This window comes from Pyxicephalus adspersus, chromosome 10, assembly GCF_032062135.1.
Source record: "Pyxicephalus adspersus chromosome 10, UCB_Pads_2.0, whole genome shotgun sequence".
Lineage (NCBI taxonomy): Eukaryota > Metazoa > Chordata > Amphibia > Anura > Pyxicephalidae > Pyxicephalus > Pyxicephalus adspersus.
In genome coordinates, this window is record NC_092867.1 from 2,918,040 (window position 1) to 2,941,958 (window position 23,919).

At 43.4% G+C, this 23,919-nt stretch overlaps 1 protein-coding gene across 3 annotated transcripts in view; it reads right to left on the reverse strand.

Annotated features, from left to right (window-relative positions):
• XPNPEP1 (X-prolyl aminopeptidase 1) overlaps positions 1 to 22,715 on the reverse strand; it is a 25,704-nt gene extending 2,989 nt beyond the window's left edge. Inside the window, exons 1-19 of one of the 3 annotated variants that reach the window (XM_072424100.1) lie at positions 22,628 to 22,715; positions 19,367 to 19,492; positions 18,424 to 18,487; positions 13,809 to 13,913; positions 12,997 to 13,089; positions 12,086 to 12,229; positions 11,391 to 11,486; positions 10,932 to 11,013; positions 9,436 to 9,646; positions 9,249 to 9,338; positions 8,328 to 8,378; positions 7,994 to 8,052; positions 7,489 to 7,566; positions 5,722 to 5,793; positions 4,701 to 4,761; positions 4,458 to 4,527; positions 2,869 to 3,042; positions 2,575 to 2,651; positions 754 to 852 (exon numbers count right to left, since the gene is read on the reverse strand). In XM_072424100.1, the coding sequence (XP_072280201.1) occupies positions 754 to 852; positions 2,575 to 2,651; positions 2,869 to 3,042; positions 4,458 to 4,527; positions 4,701 to 4,761; positions 5,722 to 5,793; positions 7,489 to 7,566; positions 7,994 to 8,052; positions 8,328 to 8,378; positions 9,249 to 9,338; positions 9,436 to 9,646; positions 10,932 to 11,013; positions 11,391 to 11,486; positions 12,086 to 12,229; positions 12,997 to 13,089; positions 13,809 to 13,913; positions 18,424 to 18,487; positions 19,367 to 19,483 (1,743 nt within the window). In that variant the 5' untranslated portion in view covers positions 19,484 to 19,492; positions 22,628 to 22,715. Of the gene's footprint in view, positions 1 to 753; positions 853 to 2,574; positions 2,652 to 2,868; positions 3,043 to 4,457; positions 4,528 to 4,700; positions 4,762 to 5,721; positions 5,794 to 7,488; positions 7,567 to 7,993; positions 8,053 to 8,327; positions 8,379 to 9,248; positions 9,339 to 9,435; positions 9,647 to 10,931; positions 11,014 to 11,390; positions 11,487 to 12,085; positions 12,230 to 12,996; positions 13,090 to 13,808; positions 13,914 to 18,423; positions 18,488 to 19,366; positions 19,493 to 20,851; positions 20,982 to 22,627 lie in introns of those variants that run through there. The other 2 variants (XM_072424098.1, XM_072424099.1) reach the window with 2 other exon arrangements.
• Between the last annotated feature and the right edge of the window lie 1,204 nt (positions 22,716 to 23,919).

Here is a 23,919-nt window from a genome sequence, read left to right on the forward strand (position 1 = left end):
TCTATCCAGGCATCCATCCAATCTTCCTATTACACCCATCCGTCCAATCTTCCTATTCCACCCATCCATCCATCCAATCTTCTCATACCATCCATCTAATCGTCTCATACCATCCATCCATCCATGCAATCTTCTTTTACCATCCATCCAATCCTCTCATACCATCCATCCATCCATCCAACCTTCTCATACCATCCATCCAATCTTCTCATGCCATCCATCCATCCATCCATCCAACCTTCTCATTCCATCCATCCATCCAACCATCCGTCCGTCCAACCATCTCATTCCATCCATTCATTCATCCAACCATCGGTCCAACCTTCTCATACCATCCATCCTACCAACCTTCTCATTCCATCCATCCATCCAACATTCTCATTCAATCTATCCATCCATCCAACCTTCTCATTCAATCTATCCATCCATCCAACCTTCTCATTCAATTAATCCATCCTACCAACCTTCTCGTTCCATCCATCAAACCTTCTCATTCCATCCATCCATCTATCCATCCAACCTTCTCGATCCATCCATCCATCCATCCATCCAAACTTCTCATTCCATCCATGCATCCATCCATCCAACCTTCTCATTCCATCCATCCATCCAACCTTCTCATTCCATCCATCCATCCAACCTTCTCATTCCATCCATCCATCCAACCTTCTCATTCCATCCATCCATCTATCTGCCTGTCCATTTTCTCCCAGTATAGAAGCAGATAGGGTGCGTTGCCTTTTGGACACTTACCTCCTTTTGTGTCAGCAGGTCGACGTTGATCATTTTGCTCTGTATAGGAACCAGCGTAATGGGCTCGAACGTCAGACTTCCCCGATCCCGGAAGTTATACTAAAAACCACAAAAACACAAAAAAACATTAACACCTTTCCCGGGAAATGAAAAGTTTATCTCCAACACAAAGAAAAAAGAAAGAAGCAGATGTAAAAAAAACAGAGCTGCCACCTGGGAAGAAGCGTTTAATGTTACATTAAAAAGGTAGAAAGTAAATTGTTTGAAGAGACTTCCACCCCGAGGAGCCACATAATCAGCCTTAAACAGTCATTTCCAGCCGTCTCGTGTATTACGGTAAGATAGAATCTCATTAGGATTTATTTAAGGCTGCAGATTCAATCTCATTTTGGGGTAAAATATATAAATGAATGGGCCCCTCCCGCGAACCAATGAGTGCTTGTGATACAGACTGCACCGCCATGGTCTATAAACCTTCAAGAGTCTGTACAGGATAGATTGTGTCTCATTAGGCCTTACTGACAAGCAGGGGTGTATTAAAGGACAACAAAGGAACAATATGTCAAGGTGGAAATACTTTTCTAGTAACTACCTGCATATATAACACTGCCACATGTTACAGTATGACTGTACCAAATACTAAGAATTTGTTCATTCTGCCCCCGGCCTCGCCTTAATTAAATTTGCCCCCTTGCCCTCCGACCTTCCATTCTGCAAATCTGCCCCGTCCTTCCATTCTCTAAATGTGCCCGCCAGCCTTCCATTCTCCAAATCTGCTCGCCGGCCTTCCTATCTCCAAATCAGCCCTCTGGCCTTTCTATCTCCAAATCTGCCCTCCGGCCTTCCATTCTGCAAATCTGCCCTCCGGCCTTCCATTCTGCAAATCTGCCCTCCGGCCTTCCATTCTGCAAATCTGCCCTCCGGCCTTCCATTCTGCAAATCTGCCCCCTTGTCCTTCCATTCTGCAAATCTGCCCTCCAGCCTTCCATTCTCCAAATCTGCCCTCCGCCTTTCCGTTCTAGGAAAATTCAGTCTTGCTTGAAAAAGCTCACAGTGTGCAGAGAAATCAAAGTATATTAGAAGCTGCAGCAAGTCAGATAGAGCCTGTTTCATTATCTGGCTGGAGGACATTCAGCATCATCTAGTGCAGACTGAATACCCCTGGCCCTGCTCCTTTCATTAATTGGATTTCATTTTTTTCCATGAAGACTCAGCATGACATGGCAATTGCCTCTAGTGGTCTGTATGCAAAAATAATACAAAACAAATACCATGATCATCTAATACAATGCTGCCTCTGACATGAGGATTGGTGGTGCCACTACTGTACTGCTCACTGTTCTCCTTGCTGGAGAGGAAGCTGTAGCTGGAGACCTGAAGTGCAAAGATCTCCCTTCAATTCCATAGATCAGAGCTTCCTTCTCTTCTATAGTTACCTTTGTAGAAGCAAAGCCTTTGCATACTGCAGGTTCCCAGGTGCTGCTTCCCCTCCAGCAAAAAGAACAGTAAGCAGCACAGTGGTGACAGCACCAATTTTCTTTCCATATCTGAGCCTCAGTGAAAGTCAGGAGTGCCTTAGATGACATGTCTACAGAGACATCGTGCAGACCACGGCATGACGTTGTAACGAATCAGCTGCAAGGAGATCACAGCTGATTCCGTTGATTATTCCCAAGTTTTCTTCTTTCCTTTTTTTTTGGTCACACCTTCCACCATACAGGTTCTCCTAAATGATAAAACACACAATACAGAGCTGCATTTGTGTCCTTGACATCTGCCTGATGTTCTGATTTAAACTAAACAAGTCTATCCTGTGCTCACCTTGGTTTTTGCAGGGACCACCAGAACTAAATTTTCAAGTCTGATCCCAAACGATCCATCTTCATAATACCCCGGCTCTGAAAAATACAGATCATGTGACCATGTTAGGGCCCGAGATTTGCTGGTAAAGTCCTATGTACAGAATGGTGCACTGCAGTATGAACCAAATGATAAACTTGGAGAGATCAGCAGCTGATGTGTCCTGGTAGCAAAATGCATCAATGATTGGGAAGAGGGGTATTACGCTACCAGATTTGTGGGGGGTCCCGGAGTAAAAAAAGAAGGGGTACAAACCATCAGAGAGAATCATTCCAGCTTCCAAGGGTTCATCTGCAAATGTTTTGTAACTGATCCCGCAAGGACCTTCATGGACATTAAGAAATGACCCCACACCGTGCCCCGTCCCGTGTAGATAATCCAAACCGGACTCCCATAATGCCGCGCGAGCAAAGGAATCCAAAAGATGTCCTGAAAATATTATTCAAAAAAAAAACGTCAGCATTACAAAAGAAAACTTCAAATCCGCTTTTATAGCCTTCTGAATTAGCATAAAATTATTTTAAAGAGACCCTGTCACCATGCCCATTGAGCCCCTGCCCCTTTCTCCATGATCACCAGTGCTTTGGCCCAGATGACAATTGCCACTCCCTGAGTTTTAATACCACTTGGAACATGGAAGTGATTGGAAGTCTCGGAGTCTCTGCCCCCCCACCCCCACCCCCCGATAATATTCGTTATTAGGACACAGATGGTTTGTGTTGGGGAGAGCGTATGCACGGAACTAATTAGACTCATTGTATTCCCAACAATCTGCTACATATTGCCAAGTGTAAAATAAATTAGCCTTATAATGATTGCCAATAAAACCTTTGTTCTGTTGGCTGGCTCTCCCGCCTACATTTTAATTAGATCCTCTAAGAAACACGATAAGGAAGATTCCAGTCCTGAAAATTAATGAATGAATTAACCTTCGTCTCATTCACCGATTTTTCACCAGAAGGTAAAATACAGGTGCAGGAATGTCACCAGCGCACTCCAGTTTGTATTTACTTTCATCAAGGGGCTTAAAAGCTTAAAGAACTGTTAGTTTCCTATCATTGTAAAGACGGGACGGGCTCAGGAAGAAAACTTGCTCACTGCCAACATGCTGCAGAGACGGACTGTTGTTCAATGTATGGAAGCAGTGGTGTCTCTGTGGGGGTCTGATAGGCCCTCTGCTTGAGAGATCATTACATTTTTGGATTGGAAAGCTCTAGCTCTGAACTAGGGGGCAGTCTGGTGTATCAGACCTCTGCAGAGACATCACTGCTTCCACACCAATACCAAAAGTCTCCCTTTGAAGCATGCTGGCAAAGAAATGCTTTGCAAAAGACTAACATTCACCTCCATCCATGCCCCTCTTGAAGCGCTACACTGGATTAAAAATCTCTATAATTATAAAGCACTTCCAGGTGTATAAGATGCCCCATTTCCCACTAGGGTCACAGACAGAAATAACAGCCTTGTGGGAAATATACGTTTTTTTCAATTGTGGAGTTTTCTAGGTAAATAAAATCCTGAATGTGAAGAAGCCCCGTATGGTTCCCACCATTTTTAGACAGGCAGTGAAGGTGCAGAGCAGTTACCACTTCCTCATGCTAGTAAGCAGCTGCTTCAGAGGAGCAGCCCCATAAAGAATAAATGGGAAAAGCACAATACAATCAGATCACAGACCTCTGGCCACATAGAACCAGCATAAGCACTTTTGGGCAATTGTTAAAATTCACTGCATTTCCATTTTCAAAATTCACTTTTGGGCAATTGTTAAAATTCACTGCATTTCCATTTTCAAAATTCACTGCATTTCCATTTCCAAGCGAAAAAAAAAAAAAAAAACTACCCACCTTTTGTCCCATTGGGGAAAACAGCAGCGCTGACGGCTATGTGACCTTTCAGTACATACGTGAAACATTCCTATAGATACGAGAACACCATTCAGAAAACATCTTTATGGATACCATAAAAATTAAAAAAGAATCTGTGTACCCAATACCAGCAAATGAAATGTCATTTTCACTTAAAGAAATATATTCTATTCACAGGCTGCAATAAAGTCACCATGATTGTGAACACAAATTATTCCTTACCTTCTGGTATTCCGATGGAGTTCCGAAATGCATCGTCCTGGTCACATCGGTCGTACCATCCCTATTAATCAAAAACATATTAGGGAATTAAATATGTTGATATTACAGAGCAGCATTTCTTAAACAGGGTTCCTCCAGAGGTTGCTGGGGGTTCCTTGAGCAATTTGTGCCTCTCAGGTCAACTCAATGATCAATGACCCCAATGATGTTTTATTCTATCTGTAAGGGTGACATTCTTACCACTGGCCAGCAATTTAAGAGGAATTCTTCTCACTGACCACCGTGGTAATGTACTGTGATGTGTGGATATAGTAATTATATCCGGATCTGGTATAGTAAAAATATATATTTCAGGACTCCAGGCATTGCAGTTTTGATCCCAATACCACTCCCCACCCCTGGACATTGTACTCTCTTTTTTTTTTTTTAATTAAATTTAAAGTGGTCTCTTTCGTAGGGTTCTGTGTCATCCTGGCATCCATCTACGAGCCGGTGTGCTGGGTGCCGCCATCTTTGTCTCTTCTTCCTGGTTCTTCATCCTACATCACCTGACCCAGGTGCGAGATCGGGTGACTTGGGATGGAAAAAGAAACTTGCCGATTTCACTGCGCATGTGTGAGATCGACAAATGTATTTTCCCCCACAAAAAGACTCCTTCTGCGCATGCCCGAGCAGGAGGAGCACCCAAGAGCCACCTGGGATGCCTGACATAGGTATCTCGAGAAAATTTGCACTCCCATTCATTCTCAATGCCCTAGGCAATCGAGAATTAGAAAGGTGGTGCTGCACCCTTTTTTTTAATTGAATTTTTACTTGACATAAAAGGGTTCCCTACCTGTTTATGTAAAGTGAAAGTTCTGAGTTTAGGCACGCTTTCATGATAAATGGCTTTCTGTGTTTCTCTGGTATTTTTTTTGAAGGATAGAGGATACAATATCTTCCTTTAATTATTTCCCTTTAGTGATATCGCTATCCATCTACAAATCTATCAAAGCAATCATATTAGAAAAATCACTCTTACTTGTATTGGGCCCCGGAATCCAAGAGGAAAACTTCATTGACACACAGTTTTCGGTTTGTTTCAGGAGATGGTCTGGAAAAAAAAAAAGAAATGTAGAAATTAAATAATAAGATTTTAAATTGCATCTAAAAAAGCATTGAGATCAGTGGATGAAATATTTATATTATATGATGGCTCAGTGGTTAGCACTCTGGCCTTTGCAGTGCTGGGTCTCAGGGTGGAATCTCAGACAGGACTCTATCTGCATGGAGTTTGCAGGTTCTCGCCATGTTTGTGTGGGTTTCTTCCGGGTACTCCGGTTTCCTCCCACATTCCAAAAACATGCATTTAGGTTAGTTGGCTTCTTCCAAAAATTGACCTTAGACTGTAATAATGACATATGACTATGGTAGGGACATTAGATTGTGAGCTCTTTTGAGGGACAACTAGTCACATGACTATGGACTTTGTACAGTGCTGCGTAATATGTCAGCGCTATATAAATACTGTGTAATAATAATAATAATAATATATATATATATAAATAAAGAGAGTTGGGGGAGATGAGGAGCGCTATGGCTGGACTGCAGACATAACAAAAGCCTACATAGAACATCGGCTTTCTGTGATATGAGGCCTGCTGATAGATTGCAATCACATTCGCAGTCTTTGTTTTTCTTTTTTCTGTTGCAGAGAACATTTTACTCTTCAAGAATCTGATAAATAATTAGTAATAGGTGCACAGAATGATTGATGAAAAGTCCTACACACTATTATGATTCACACCAGTTGGAAGTTACATAGTCAGGTTAAAAAAAAGACAGAAAAACTCCATCAAGTTCACCCACTAGGGAAATAAAAAAAAATAACTGCGATATAAAACCCCATAGACATGGTTGATCTAAAGAAACCCTTATTCACCCGGATACAGTTTGCTGAACAGGGGAAAAAATTCCTTCCTGATTCCATGAGGCAATCGGATGTTCCCTGGATCAGCAGTCACTGTTATCTTTACTTTAAAGCTTTAAAATTTATACAGGGTGATCATATCCAATTGATATTTAGGGTTCTGAAGATGCTCAGTTGGAATGAAGGGTACCGTCTGCCCCGTCTGTGCCAAAGTTAAACCTCGTTACCTACAGGGATCAAAATGTGTTTCTTGCATGGACTAAAGTGACAAAAGGTGCAACAGGTTCACTATATGGACCATCACCCAGGTTGTTTTTTTTTGTTGAAAATAATCTATCACTGCCAGTGAATCCTGTAACGAAGTAGCGATTGACAGGAGGAACCCCTGAGCGCAGGAAAGAACCAGAGGATCACAGAAGTGTTGGACTTCAGTGCCGCTCTTTGCATCCATACACTGAATGTACAGGGTCTCTTGTTGTCAGCCCCCTGTATAATGGCATGAAAAAGTCCTGTACTCACTGTCTGTCCTCAGTCCTCCAGACTGAGTCATGCTGGGTGTCATTCAACCAGGAAGAATGAGGACATCTTGTGGTAAAAACAGGTATTGCACCTGCAAATTTTGTTTTTTGCTGTATCCATAGCTATAGATTGAAGAAGAATGCTGTGAACTAGGAGCTTAACTGCACTGCCTTCAGTGTTATCTGGAAGAATAAATCTCACCCTTACATGAACACAATTAGTCCCAGTAGCACCAGGGGTTTGGTTTCCCTGTGAGCTCTACCAATTCTGAGTGCAGCTTTTTACAACACTAAAAACATTTCAATGATTCTCCAAATTAATAAATATCAAGACACGAATAAAGTGTGCAACAGCTCTTACTGGTAATGAATGATTGCCCCGTTTGGTCCGGTACTGGAGATGGTGGGGAAGCTGAGTTCCACAAAGTCGTGTTGTTGGCTGAATACACAAAAGGAAGAAAACGTAAAGTAACATTCTTCTCTCTGCTGTAACAAAATAAATGTACAAAAAAAATGCAAAAATATATACAAATAATTGACAGTTACAAAAAAAAAATACTTTTCCCTGCCACTAGATGTCCTCGGTCTGATGGCCAGCATCATTTATTTCACTTTCTCTGAGCCAACAGCATCCAGTGAAAGCAGCACATGGTTGAGCTGATTTCTCTTACGCTGCTCTCTCCTCGTATATCTTACTTCCTATCAGATCAATCTGATTGGCCAATAGCCAGCACCTCTGGAGGTTATTAGCAAATCAATATTTTATTATCAGACAGTTATAGGTTCACATTGGTGACTGGTCCTCTTTAAAAAGAAATTGTAAGAAGAAAGGGTTTGCAAAGAGAGGCAACACATAGATATTTTACCTGCGGAATTCCTCTGCTTTATCTGCTACGGATATCTCTGTAAGGTTGCCGTTGTGGATCTGGAACAGAAAACCCGACAATATCCTTGCAATGATTTATAGAATTACAAGAAATGAGAAAACTTTAAAAACAAAAGTATTATTATTCTTTCCAAAGTTTTAATAAGCTGGGTGGGGGGAAAATTGTAGACGGCCCCTGTATTGTTATTCAACTTTTCAGTAACCACTCAAAAACAGCCGGTTACTGAAAAGTCCTGGGTGGTGCGCCCAGCTAAAAGAGGCCGGGGGGAGAACACCGAAAACGATTTTTCATACCACCAATCCGAAAATCTTACCTCCTTCTCCAGCCAGCAGAAGAGCTCGCAGAGGGCCACGGCATCCTTAATCTAAAACACAGACAGAATGTGAAATCCTGAGGACACAAAGTACGTGAACAAAAAATAACTTTACGGGGTGAAGTGACATTGGGCCTGATTTATTAAAGGCTGGAGAAGATACACTTTCATCCGTGAACCTGGGTGATCCAGCAAACCTATAAAAGTCACATGACAGATGAGAAACTATTTTTATAACACATAGAGGTTACATTCTACCCTGTTTCCCCTATGATAAGGCACTGTCTTATATTTTTTGAAATGCCAAAATATGCCCTAGGTCTTATTTTCAGGGGGATGTCTTATTTTTCCATGAAGAAGACTCTGTTAGGGCAGGGATCAGCAGCTTGCTTGTCCTTTGAAGTTACTTTCAGTTTCACTCTGCACTGCAGCTAGCATCGAGAAGTCACACAGAGGCACACAGTGGCAGGTATCGGTGGGTGTCTTATTTGCGGGGGGTGCTTTATAAAGTCATTAAATTCACGGCCTGGAATTCAGCTGAGGGGAAGGGGAGCTCAGAGTTTAGTAATGGTGTTGGAAGTTTGAAGATTAATTGTTCCCCAACGCCTACAGAGGTAAATGGAGGCTTATGGCAAAGGGGTATTATGGCTTGCTTTGAACTTGAACTATTTTGGTACTGCACCCCCTATAATGCAGAGTCCAGGAGATAAAAAACAAAAATGTTGGGGTGCTATTCAGATTGATGGGCACCTACACATGAGTAATGCACACAGCATTATAGCGACCCAAATATGTTAACAGGCCCAATTTCACACCTACACATGAGATGTCTGCTGCAGTAATGCACACAGCTTTATAGCAACCCAAATATGTGAATAGGCTGTAACTGGTACTCGTCCCCAGTTTATTGCACAGACTTACATGGGCTCTCCGCATTCCTTCAATCTCTGCAGAGTTCTTCACCGCCTTTGCCAGACAAATGGGCGTGTACTGGGACAGGTACCTCTGTGTCTGAGTATTGATTCAAAACAATATAGAAATAAAGAATTAAACAGAGAAGTGATGGAGGAGGGGGGAGTTGTCCATACAGTTCATATATAATGCCCACCTTGGGAATGGCCTCGGAGAGGGCGTAGCTGGCCTTGTCGCTAATCCACACTTTATCCTTTGGAGAGAGGCCGGCGCAGACACCCTGCAGAGCGCTCAGTATGGACCGGTATGGCTGCACCTGGATCCTGAACTCGGGGGAGGGAGAGGAGTCCAGAAGTAAGTGCGCCCTGACCGCTGGGTCAGACATACGTTCACCATCAATGAAAAGTCTGAGACAAAAAACAAAGCGGGCCGTCAGTATAGGGAGAGATTGGGCAGACACCTTCAGAGGCCATTTCATCCAACTCACTTATTTGCAAAATCAAACAAAACCTTTTTGTGGGACTTTTAAGGCAACATAAATAAACACAATTATTAACACTTCATTAAAACTAACATTAAAAATACTATTTTATTTTTTAATTAAAAACTATTAAAACTACAAGACATATAGTCTCTGAATTTGAGCACATGGAATCCTTGATATTCTTATTCTATGTTCGCCAAAAGTTTTGGCGCAATTAAATACGCTTCACCTGAAGTTTAGAAAACTTTTTCTATACAGAAAAAACATACAATTATCTCAACTAATTAACTCATCTCTGATAGTTGTTACAACAAAAAAAGTAAAAAAAAAAAATTTTTGAGGCCCTGTACTCCAGGATACCACATCGAAAAGGTGGTAAAGGGGGTGGCAATGGGGACTCGATGCACCCCAACGTACACCAACATGTACCAGGGGGGAGTGGGAGCGAACTATTTCTCGGAATATTCCTTGTCAATGTACCTTGACAATGTATTTATCATCTGGAGTGGTACAAGGGACTTAATATTGGAGTTTTTTTGAGAAGCTTACAGTTAATTCCTTCAATTTATCATTTACATTGCAATACGATAGCAAGAGAACCTTCTTTCTGGATATGGAAATCTAAGTGGATGATAATGACGTGTTAATCACCAACATATATCGGAAAGCCACAGTGGGTAACACAATCTTATCTGGATCCAGTGCTCACCCTATAAATTTGACTTAACCCAAATATTATACAACTATGAACAATTGGTTATAGATTATGTGCCCCAATTTACGTGTTGTGCCAACCCCTTAATATATGGTATGGCAAAACATGAAAGCAGAAAGGCAAGTCACTACTTATATTGTAATAATTAGCACATGCAGTTACAATCAAACTAGACCCTATGCCCTCATTTCGTCATGGGGCTTTGATGTCTTTTTTCTAAGTTGAGTTTTACTATCTGTAACCCTCACAAATATCCATACTGTGGACAATCAAAGGTAAGTAGATCATGGAGGTACAGTATACAAAAAGGGTCCCGATACCCAACGCGTTTCAACATGGCTTCCCCAGGGTTTTTGTAGAGACCGTACCGAAATTGTTAGCCATATTAAATGGTCATTGTAAAAGGAAGATTACTGTCACATGATATTAGACAGTTCATTTGATACTCAGGAGAGATAATGAAGAGAATAATGGCTAAAAAGCTTAGTCTCACCTGATGTCGTCCATCCCTACCATGGCGTAAGCAAAGAACACAGGGTTATACGCCACGTCCGAGCCTCTGAGATTAAACAACCCTAATGAAAGACAAGGAAATGATGCTGAAATCCCAACACAAACATTGTAAAGCTCCATGAAGGGGTTTCTGTGCTGTTCTAAATCAAATATCCCTAATTGGAGCTTTAAAGATATTCCCCAAAATATGACAAAGTGGACTCTCTAGGGAAGGGGTCCTCAATTCTATTCCCCAAGGGCTAGGATCTACAAAGATTTCACTAATACACTTTAGTAAATGAAGCAAGTCTGCCATATGTGTGGCCCCTAGAGGATACTGCAACTGCATTGATCTGACTTTGGATGAACTTAGATTTGTATTAGACAGCACTAAAATGCATACATGTCTAACAGAAGCTTGTAAGGCCCACCGTGAGAGAACAAGGGTAATATCTCTTACATGCAACCTCATCCAGTGCAGTCAGGACGATCCATGAAGCTTTTCTCTCCACCAGTTTAGCCCGAAGAGCCACAATCTTATCCTGCCATGACAGGCCTGTAAAAATAGAGAAAAACCCCTTAGTATGAGCATTGTTTTTTGTGTGGGTTCTCCAACAAGTGTATCCTAGGATTGCAAGCTGGTGTGTTCCAGGATCACCAACAGATGTTGCAAGAACATAAGCAGATGTGTTCCAGGATCATCAGATAAAAAATAAAGTCCTGTCTACACGTAGATATGGCAATGTACCCGCTATTGGCTTTATTAGACACAACACTCCACTGCTTTCACTTTACCAAGGGCTTCATTTTCCCCAAATTCAAGGCCAGACTTTGCTCACTCACCACCCCTTGGTCCAATGGCAGTATCCCTATTACCCACAGCATCCTTCTCATAGAACAATGGAATAGCAGGCAAGCAGGGCTTTATCCTGAATATATTACAAATGCACAGTTACTTCTTTAGGCTAGATTTCCTATATAAAGCAGAGCTATAAATTGACATATATGCACAGCATTAAACTGGGACCTTTATGGTTTTGGAAGCAGGTTTTTTAGCCAGTAGCTTTTCCTCACAACCAGAATGAAGTGCTGTGGATGTTTTTTGTTTTATGTTACCAAGAAGCCTGACAGTGCAGTGAGAGCAGTACCACCGACCTGTATAGTTCAGACCCAGAGTTATCAGAGGTTGGCACGGCCTCGCTGGGCGGTCTGTCCAGATGGCATCTATGAGGTTTTCCTGTACAGCTACGAGAAGATGCCCGGCATTCTTCAGTGCCATGGACATACTCTTCCACTGGTCTGAAACATACAAGAACAAAATAAACCAGATACGTTGATTCGATCTTACATTGAGGAAGCTTCTCCCACATCCCATGTTATTAGGACCCTGCATTGAGAATATAGGTGAAGAAGACCCAACTCTGGGCTGCTTCCATGTACCCATCTGATGGGGTCTCTTCTGTACTGCCTGGGTTAAATGCTTGCTTGGCTAGGTGAGATTTAGGTGAGATTGAAGATGAAATAGGTATAAGGTGGGGATGGAGTGAGATAAGTAAAGATACCTAGTTACTCGCTCCAGCTGGCCTCTTGCTCTTTATGCAGACACTGATGTGGTCCTGCCGGTTGCAGCTCTCTAATGCACAATGCTGGACCAGCAATCCTGCATCTTGGGTGAGGACTTGGATAGCCTGCCCTATCCTAGCTCTTATGCATTTATCGATGCACCCTTCCCTGACCATGACCTACCCTAATTGCCAGTCCCCCTTCGGAAAGATTCTAAATGGCCACAAAAATATTAATGTCATGTGCTATCATTTGGAATATCATGAATCTGCTCATTGAACTGGAAAAAGTCTTGAAACACAATGCAGCTGAATGTTGTTTTCTTCACATACCTACCTCCTAGCTTTGGCTCAGCAATGCCCTTACTACATTTTTTTTTACCCTTAGGTCAGGTAACTGCAAGTCAGTGATAATACCCCCTAGCCCTGGTGATAAACAAAATCCAATCCTGCTCCGGCTAATAGGGTCCTATACACCCCTAATCTGTGTTAAAAAAAACTCACCTGTTTGAATAATAAAGGGGTCCACGCCGACCCGAGAACCCTCAGGAAGGACACTAATTAGCCAATCCTCCTGTGTAGGGGTGTCCTTCAAACCTGTAACAAGCAAGAACACAAGTCATGAGCATATATATATATATATATATATATATATATATATATACACATATAACACGTCATTTAGGTCACTGACATATACTGGCAATTGTCACAAATATTCTCAGACAGAAGAAATACCACAATTCTGCTTAAAGGGGTCCTGTGCTCAAAAAAGGCAAGCAGAGGGTAAAAGATGACTATTGCCTGGATGTCAGGAATGGCTCCATCATAACACATTCTCCATACCTATTGCTCACATTTAAATCACACCTCGAGCCAAAATTAACAATAAAAAATAAATACATCACAAAAGTTAAAATAAAAAAGCAGCTTTGAACTATTCACTTTTAATCCAGAGATTTCCACTGCAGTACCTTTTTCAGACACAAGATGTGCTCAGAAACATCCAACTCACTTACCCGGAGCTCAGGTTGTTCAGGATCCGCCCCCAACATTTATTGATTGGCTACTTTGGATGTTTGTTCTCACACTTCAGCCCTGCTGTACGTATAAGGACTGCAATAGGCTGATAACTGGTCAAATACAGCTACTTACACTGCATGTAAATTTACATTTTATAAAGTATAAAAAAAATAAAAAACAAACCTAAAAAGGAAAACTAATGCTGCAATATATGACATTTTCATGCTTTGTTTCAGAATCGCTGTAACAAATGCAATTTATCCAGAAATGCAGCAAGCAGAGATCCACCTCACCCATCTTCATCAGCGTCCAGTTGTTGTCCATCTGCTGAGCAGCCTGCAAGAAGTAACGTCCATCCGTCCACATGGCGGCGCTCTGCTCCCTCACTATTGCTGTCCCTACAACCACAGAAAAGAATGTAACATTTGGTTAAGTAATGTTCTGTTCAGGTATTCACCTCCTTTCCTGCAGCAGCCTATCAGCTCCAGTCTCTAGAGCGCTCCAATGACTGGACAGCTTGCCATTTACGCATGCAATAGGCAGGGCATAAGATTAGGGAGGGGCCTAACGTGTTTTTCCACTATTCTGCCCACCATTTGTTCTGCCTGACTTTCTAAACTTTAATCTCACCTTGTTTAGGACTCTGCATGCTGTCTGCCCTGACCTTGACCTGTCTGTGACCCCGATCTGCCCACAGTAATCTCCCCAGAATAATCTTTTAAACTGGGTGGCTTATACTCGAGTATATATGGTATTTGGCCAATCTGTATTTATTGCACCTATTTTTATGATGGCGGACAGACCAGCCACATATCAGCTCACAGACAACCACAGGTAACCCACAGCCATGTATACAGCAGGCTCGCATTAATATCTTCCACCAAAAGTGAAGGATTCACTTTAACACCAACAACAAAGTGAATCTTTCCCACATCGATGTCCTATAATGAAGGACAAGCAAAAATGAGTCATGAAGACATTTTAACTCACTTCTAAAGCCACGACAAAAAGTTTAAAAAGAACTGCTGACTCCACAAGGGTGATCGCTGCGGGTCTGCCAACAAAGTAGAAGCTGAATAGTTTAATATTAGTTTTAATTAAGAGTTTAATTCATTTTATGCAACATTAACATTTGTATGTCAGCACCAAGGAGACTGGCCGGCAGCTTAATTTATATTTGCAACAAAAAAAAAAAAAAAAAGCCAAAGAGTGTCCCAGAACCAAAAAAAAAAAAAAGTTTGGATCCAATTTGTGTCTAGAATGGGTGTTCATGTGCTTAGAATGTGTAGAGAGGTCCCTGCCCCGAAGAGCTTATAATCTAAGAGGTGGGGAAGTAGTACACAATAGGAGGGGAGATATGGAATGGTGGATGAGTAGTGAGGGTTAAGGAGACAGAAGAAGACGGGTAGGTGAGGTTGAAGCGTTGGGTTTTGAGCGCTCTTTTAAATGAGCAGAAAGTAGGAGCAAGCCGAATAGGATGAGGAAGACCATTCCAGAGAGTCGGGGCAGCTCTAGAAAAGGTCAAAAAGGTAAGTGGGACAAGAGCTGTGGAGGGATTTGCGTATCAGGTAGGTAGGTGGTTCTCTAACCAATCACCACACCTACACTGACCCAGCCAGCGTCCTTAAAACAATATATTTCCCTTTAGGAAACAATACAATCCTCCAACGCTTCCACAATCCCGACACTTCTGCTACATAATATAAAAAGAGGGCACAATGTCAGCAAATGAGGAATCAGATCGCTGGTGCTTGGAACTGTTGGACTTAATGTGGAAAATTGGATAATAACATTGTGCAATCATATTTCTTTTATAAATCATTGACATTGATCACAGAACAACAACAGCTTTTCTGTAGGCCAGCCATGGGTAATGCCACCCCTACTACCAGCATGCCTCAGTACAAGGGCAAAAACCCCAGAGGGGTGGCTCCTTCGTTCTCTTAAATCTTCGAAACCTCCAGCTTAGGGGTGAGCAAAGAAAGAAAAGGAACACCGTTTACCAACAGGAACTGGGCACTGCCCAAGCTGGCTTTAGATAGGTAGAAAAGTCTACATGTGAACAGAAGAGATGGCAGCCTTGAAAATCTGACGACTGATGCCCATGAGGAGCTCTGGGCTCTAGTGAGACCCAATTGGAAAATGAAGAACCCGAATCCAAAATTAGAGGGCAGCGGGATCACAGGCTACAGATGTCACCCCTACTATGCCATGTAGAGCACACAGGAGGCACCCCCATTGCAGTCATTGTGCATTAGGTAACATATTGGCCCTGATTTATTAAAGCGCTCCAAGGCTGGAGAGGATACACTTTCATCCGTAAAGCTGGGTGATCCAGCAAACCTGAAATTAATCTAGTCCGGGATTCAGAACATTTGCTAGCAAATAGTAAATGACCTAGAAGAAATCTATTCCAGGTTTTGCTGTGGGTGAGCGGCAGGAACAGGACAAGGTTTGAAGTTCTATGTGGCTTTGCACCAGCAGCAGGGAGATGCTTCCCTGGCACATTTGGAAAGGAAGAAACAGGTGCATGAGAGACATCCCACCAAGATGTCCACCCTCCTAACAGACCAGCAGAGACTGAGGCATGTTCATTGTAGGAGGATTTCTCCAGGCCCATCTGCCATTCAAGGTCTGCCAGTGCAGGCAGCATTGTTACCTAAAGGCTTAAAACGTAAGCCCATACACAAGACTATATAACTGATTTGGAAGTGTCCACCTCACATTTTCTAGTAGAGAAGAATCATTACTATTACACAGTATTTATATAGCGCCAACATAGAATGCAGTGCTGTACAAAGCCCATAGTCATGTGACTGGCTATCCTCTAAGGGGCTCACAATCTAATGTCCCTACCATAGTCATATGTCAATAATACAGTCTAAGGAAAATTTTGGGGAGAAGCCACTTAATCTAACTGCATGTTTTTGGAATGTGCGAGGAAACCAACACAAACACTGGGGGGGAACCTGCAAACTCCATGCAGATAGTGTGCTGGCTGAGATTCCAACCTGGGACCTAGCAAAGACCAGAGTGCTAACCATTGAGCCACCATGCTGGCTGGGATTTTCCTGGATTTGAAGAATCCTTCACGTTCTCATAAATCCAAAAAAATCCTCAGATTAAACCCAAAACACAACACAGCACAGCAGAAACCTCATGGCCCAGTGTTCTCCCCAGCCCTTTTTAGCCGGGCGCACCACCCAGAACATTCTGGTGACCACCCGGCTGTTTTTGGGTGGTTACTGAAGGGATGGGTCACAATAGAGGGGCCATCACCCACCTGCAATTTCTTACCACCAGGTTACAAAATTTCTGGCTTGAACGTATGGCCACTCCTAACCAAACCCAGCATCCTAAACTCCTTGCTATCCCATTGGCCAGAATGAATGCAAGGCTGGGATGCAACACAGCACCGGCTTTATAAAGGACCACTTTTTTTTTTTTTTTACTGGAGGAGAGAGGTGGACCAATGCCAAAGCAGGGCCATGTTCTTGCACCTGGAGTTCAGCTTTAAAATTTAGACTTTTTTTTATTATTGTATGCAGAACAACACAAAGTTAGCAAAGACAACGGCAGCAAATCACAGTATTGTGCAACTCCTACAACCAAAACCAGATTGTTGGCTGCCTCTTCCTCCTCCGGAGAGATTGCAGCCCTTCTAATATGGCCGTGCACACTAAGAAGCAAGGAACGTGCCTGTCCTCGTACCACTCTGTGAGCCAATTAACTCAGCGGTGCACGGCACACACAGACCCTGCGGTTTTGCAATGCAGCGCCACATTCTGCTGCTGCTACTAAAATTTGGGCGAGCATAAGCGGCCCGAAGATTTATTACAGCAAAGGATAATAAAGGCATTAAAGGGCGGCTACAATGTCAAGCATAAAATAGTTTTGTTACTGTACCCCCAAAGTGAGGGGTTCCTGTTGTGAATGGCGGGGTGGGGGGGGGGGGGATGTGGTTATTAAACCCAGAGATTTCTAAATAAAAGGCAACCAGGAAAGAAAACATTTAGTTGTTTTTCAAGGGCTGGTCATGGATTTGTCATTGCTGCAGGGCGGCTGCACACAGGTAAGTCTGTGCTTTAATGCCGAATATGGAACAGACTTACCCATGTGCAGCCGCCCCGATCCAGGACCTGTCATTGGTGCAGCAGAGGAAGCCGCCATCTTCACCGCTGACTCCACGATGGACTTCTGCAAGGACAGCGATCCCCTTCAGCTATTGGTGATATAACATTGTCTCCATCAGCTGAATCTTTGTGCGGCACAGCGTTCCCAACAACGTCTTGTGGTGCTCCCGAAGACATGGTGGATATTGACCTGTGGGGGAAGGAGCCTCCTCCCACACCTGGATCAGGAAATCTGTGAACTCCTGGACATTTACCCCAAAGGGTCCATATTGCATTCAGGTCTGTGGAATGAAGGGGCCAATGTCATCAATGCATTCATCATCTGGGAAATGCGTGCATGGCATGGTCCTGCACCAACCAATGGGCCTGAGAATTTCACCCCGGTGCCTTGTAGTAGTCGGGGTACTACGTGGAGGTTTGTGTGGCCCTACAAGTATATGCCCCCCCCAACCAAATCATCACTGACCCACAGCCAAACCAATCATGTTGGATGATGTCACAGCCAGCTAGATTTTTATTGGTCCATCATTATACAAATATCTCTTCCTTTACCCCACCCCAATGACAAGCCCTGATGAAGGGAGACCTCTGGGCTACAAAACGCGTTGGCTTTTATGTAAAAGTCCCCCCACCAAGGACAGAATAAGCACACTGAGACTTAGTGAGCTGATACCAGAACCCCCTGAAGGTGCCGGACTACAGTACCAACCTACAAATAGGGCAGCATTAGATTTGACATATTTATTTCCACCTCAATATCCAGCTATGTACCTACCTGCGGAGCCGCTGAACCCGCATATAAATTCCCGTCTGCAGTCAGAAGGAGCGATGTACTCACTCTGCAAAACAACAACAGATATTAGAAGATCTGGATACAAGCTGCATGGTCTTAAAAAAAATGAAGGATGGGTTCACCTTAAAGAGACCATGTCACCCTGGCATAAGGGACGTTTCTTTAAATGTTCACCTCCAAGTTAAAGATACTCAACCTGCCCAGAGCTACCCTGAGCTTCCTCAGCCTATGAGACCTTTGCTCTGGAAATATGCCACAGTTTAACTATTGCATCATGGGAGGAGGTCACATGGTCCCCTGTAACTGGAGGTGTTGGGTATTTTGGGGTGGCAGGCAAGGTGTAAGGAGTAAGCACACACAGATATCATTCTGCCCCTAATAGGTGACAGGGTCTCTTTAAGACAAAAGAGCATCACTACCAAAGTTAGGTCCAGCTATGAACCAATTGGAGCTTACACAGCTTCCGCTCCCTGCAGCTGGGGGGGGGGCATTAAAGTAAACCTGCAAGTAAGCATTTAATTTTTCAAATATTTGATGCTTTTGTTTCTTATAAGCAACAATAAAACTACATTTAAACAAATACAAACAAAAAAGAATAAAAAAATATAATTTTTTTGTTATAGTAATTAGGAAATAATATATTAATAATATGCAGTTCTCTAATTAGCCAGCAGGTGGTGCTCTAATCTCTTTTTCACATGGTTAGCATTGTATCCATTACAGCTTTGCTGATAGAAGTCCAAAAACTTTTATTGAGAGAAAAGCCTCAAAGCAAGTGGTCTGGGGATCCGCTGTGACGTCTTTACTGTTCATTTGTATGTAAATAAACTTATTTATATTGTTGACCCGACATGATTACAGATTCCCTTCCAAATGTCTGCACTGCCAAGCCTGACCTCTAGATGGGGCACTGCTGGCACATTACCTGGTGCTCATCTGCTGAGGGTACAATGTAGGCCTGGATGGGCTCTGCCAGGCTGCGGGAGGACCGCATGGTCTGCCTGAGTTGCCGCAGCAGCTCTGTGGTTACCTTTGGTGCCATTCTTAATGCCTAGAAAAAGAGAAAAATAAATTATAAGGACAGAAATGTCTGATCGCATCACTTCCAACCCCACAGAAAGAGAACAAACGTATTACAATGTTCAATGGGAAAATAAGGGCTGGCATGTCTGTCACAGCCTTACTGTGCCCCTTATACAAACAACTGTACACTGTGCTGTACGTTACATACTCCCGAATGCCCCACTATCTGCGGTGTGCTATGTGTTACATACTGTTAAGCACCCCACTCTGAATCCTGCGTTGTATGCTACATATTCCTGACCTTCCTGCTTTAAACAATGTGCTGTATGTTATATACTTTGGAACGCCCCCACTTCCCAAACACACACTTTGTATGTTGTGCTGTATATGACATGTTCCTGACCACCCCACGCTGTGCTGAGCGCCCCACTATGTGCACTGTGCTGTATGTTACATACCCCCTACATGCACACTTTTATATGCAACATACTACGTTTGCTGTGCTGTATGTTGCATACTCCAAACCTCCCACTTCATACACTATGTTGTATGTTACAAATAATACTGACCACTAAACTCAGTACGCTATGCTGTATATGACATACTCCCACCACCCTAGTATATGATGTATGTTACATATTCTCAAATGCCTGACTCTGTACACTTTGTTGTATGTTACATACTCCCTCAACCCTTCTCTGTGCTGTAAGTTACATACTACTGGCCACCCTAATTTAAACACTGTGCTGTATGTGACATATTTCTGACAATCCCACTATGTTGTATGTTACATACTCTTGACCACCCCACCATTTGCACTGTGCTGGATGTTACATACCCCTGTTCACCCCCACTCTGTGCTGGATGTTACATACCCCTGTTCACCCCACTCTGTGCTGAATGTTACATACCCCTGACCCCCCCCCACTCTGTACACTGTGCTGTATGTTACATACCCCTGACCACCCCTTTCTGTGCATTGCGATGCATGTTACATACCCCTGACCACCCCACTCTGTACACTGTGCTGTATGTTACATACCCGCTGTATGTTACATACCCCTGACCACCCCACTCTGTATTAGGTGCCCTACCTATGGAAGGTTTGCCCTGGGCCCACTAGTGTCTTAAACCCAAACCACCCCCTGTATATAGTGCAGCAGTCTCCCTGGGTTACCATATACCACCCCCATACAGTGAAGCGGTCTGCCCAAGTTACCATGTGACCTCCCCTCTTACTGCCCCATGTAGCTCAGTGGTCTGCCCCAAATATCAGATAACCAACCTTTAGCCAAAACATTTACAATAACTTCCCCACATTCTCCTCCCCTCATGGTGTGCTGTACCCCCTCCCTCATATTAATCAGTGCAGCGCCCCCCGTAGTACCATACAGTGCAGTCAGTGTCCCCGGCTCTTCCCGTGCTGGGCTTTGCTCTCTGTTCAGGGCTCAGTGCCGGGGCCGCGGTCTGTGCCGGGAATTGTAGTCCGCTCTCCCCCTTCGCTGGCTGCGTGAGATGGGACAGAATGAGAGGAAAGAACTACAATCCCGGCATCCTCCACGGGGCATGACATTAGCATTATTGGATCAGATCCCTATCCCATGGCACCAACATAAATTGACCCAATACAATGACAAAAATGAACTCTACCCCAGGGCACCAAGATGATTGGGCAATATTCTGGAGAACCAACAGAAGTGAACCCTACCCAATGACCCAAATGTTTCTCATTAATTCCAATAAACATTAATGGAACCCATCCAATGGAACCGACATGAATGGACTCTGTCCTACAGAACCAACAGCAATTGACACCATCCAATTCAACCAATATAAATGGACACCAAGCTAAGGACCCAACATGTAAGAACCACACCCTTTGGAACCAACATGAATGGACTTTATCCTATGGAACCAATATAAATGTACCCCATTCTTCGGAACAAACATGGAAAGACTCCATCCTATAGACCCAACATGAAAGCGCCCCATTCTATAGCACCAGCATGAATGGACCCTATTCTATAGACTTAACATGATTGGAACCCATCCAATGGAACTAGCATTAATGGACCCCATTTTATAGACCCAACATTATGGACCCTATTTTATGGAGCTAACATAAAAGCATCCCATCCTTTGGATTCAACATTAATGGATTTAATGGCATCAGTTTGAATTATTCCAATCCAAGGGTACTAATTAAAAAAAAACACTTATGGCACCAACACAAGTGGACCTTTCCTCAATGCACCAACAAGAATGGGCCCAATCCCAAGTAGGTAACACAAAGTGACGTCACCCCTGCGAGCCAAATCAGAGTGCCCAGTCTCAGAGCATTAACCAAAATAGGACCCTATATCATTTTGGCATCCATACCTATAGGTCTCCCAGGCCCAACATTATCCATTATTCCGAAGAACATAAATGACCCCGTCCTACAGATCCAACAGGAATTGACTCCATCCCATGTAACCAATATAATTCCACACCAACCTATGGACTCAACATGAATGGACCCCATTCTATGGAACCGGCATGAATGGACTCCATCCTTTGTAACCAATATGAAAGGTCCCCATTCTATGGAACCAGCATGAGCAGACCAAATCCTATGGATCCAACGTGAATGGACTCCAACCTATGGACTCAAGATGAGAGCACCCCATTCTATGGGCCAGCATGAAGGGAACCCGACCTATGGAACCAACATGAAAGGACCCCATTTTATGGCTTCATCATGAATGGACTCTATTTAATGGCAGTAATTTGAATGAATCTAATCCAAGGGCACCAACATAAAAAAACACTTATGGCACCAACACAAACTGACCCTTCCTCAATGCACCAACAAAAATGGTCCCTAACCCAAGTAGTTAACACAAACTGACCTCACCCCTGAGAGCCAAATCAGAGTGCCCAGTCTCAGAGCATTACCCAGGATGGGGCCCTATACCATGGCAGCATCCTTATAGCCTCCATACCTATAGGTCTCCCAGGCCTTCGTACCTACAGGACCCCACCCACCATGCACCACCTTGTTTTTTGGGGTCCCTGTGGAGCATTGCAGACTTTGCACCCATCTCCAAAAAAATATCACCCCATGAAATGGACCACAGGCTAAGGAACCTGGGTGACAGCACCCCATGGAAAGTCTTCTCACCTAAATGAGAATTGTGGTTTCGGCCTCCTCGGTGTTCAGCCGCTCGGAGAGATTTGGACTTTAATCGTTCTTCGTCTGCTAATTGTCGGTGAACCTTGATCGGGAGCCTCAGAGACTCATTGCTGTCTTTTGTCTCACCTCGGCCTCTGATCCTGAGTGCAATTAAAGGGAAGTGCATGGAATGTACAAGGAGTGCTCATTGGTCCTGATATAGTATCTTCAATTTAACGTTCAGCCATTTAATATAAAATTGTTTTATTATAATTGTTTCATTTATAGACTTCAGGATTCTCCGTGTCTGGGGAGATCGATAATTAATTCCATGCTCAGCTACCCACTGGGGGAGTATGTGCTTTTGTTCTCTCCTTCATGGTGCTTTGTGATTGGCCAGCCAGTGGCAGCCAACAGTGCAGAACTGACTTGGGGCCCCTGTTGGTTGAGGAGTGTCCGGGCCCCCTTATGTCCAACCTAGTACCCATCACCATCACATGGAGGCAGGGGAGGGCATGGGGAGGTGCAAGGCATGTTGCTGCATGTGGGCCCCGGACCCTCCTCAACCAACACGGGCCCCAAGTCAGTTCTGTTCAGAGTTTTCTCTTTTATAGTGGAGGAGCAAAAAGATGAAAATGTGCAGCCAGAAGGAAAAACTGAACTAAAGGTTCACTTTAAAGAAGATCACCGCTTTGGGCAGTTACCCCTGACCCCCTAGCAGCAGACACACAGGTGAATGTTTGGACAACAAAGGTGCAGTGAATTAGCATGTTCTGGTCTGCATACTGGAGTGAGGAGTCTATTAATCCTTGTTTTTAATGAGATTCACACAACTTTCACCCAAAATTTACCGAATTTTAATTTTGTTATCATTCACTTTTTGCCTCAAAGCTGTTTTTCACCCCCCCCCCCCCAATATTTAGCAATATTTGCCCTTTGGGGTGATTTGGATAAGTTTCCCAAAAGTCCCCCCTCCCCTCTCCCACAGCATGGGACCAAACACAAACAGAGGGCTCTCCATCAGCCCCAATGACCAGGGACCCATGGTTAAAAGGGTGGTATGTGCTTCCCCCCATGGAATATAGGCATCTATTCCCCCCCAATGAAATGCCCTCCTTACAAAATATTATGCGTATGGGTAAGGAATGTCATTAAAAACACACCACACTGCTAATTGAAAAACTATTTGATTAATTCTCCATGCATATTATAGCTCTCTCCCCTTTAAGGAGTATTATATAACTGACTGTGCTGACCCAGCTCCTCCTCCATTTATTTATTATATAACCTTTTACAGAAGG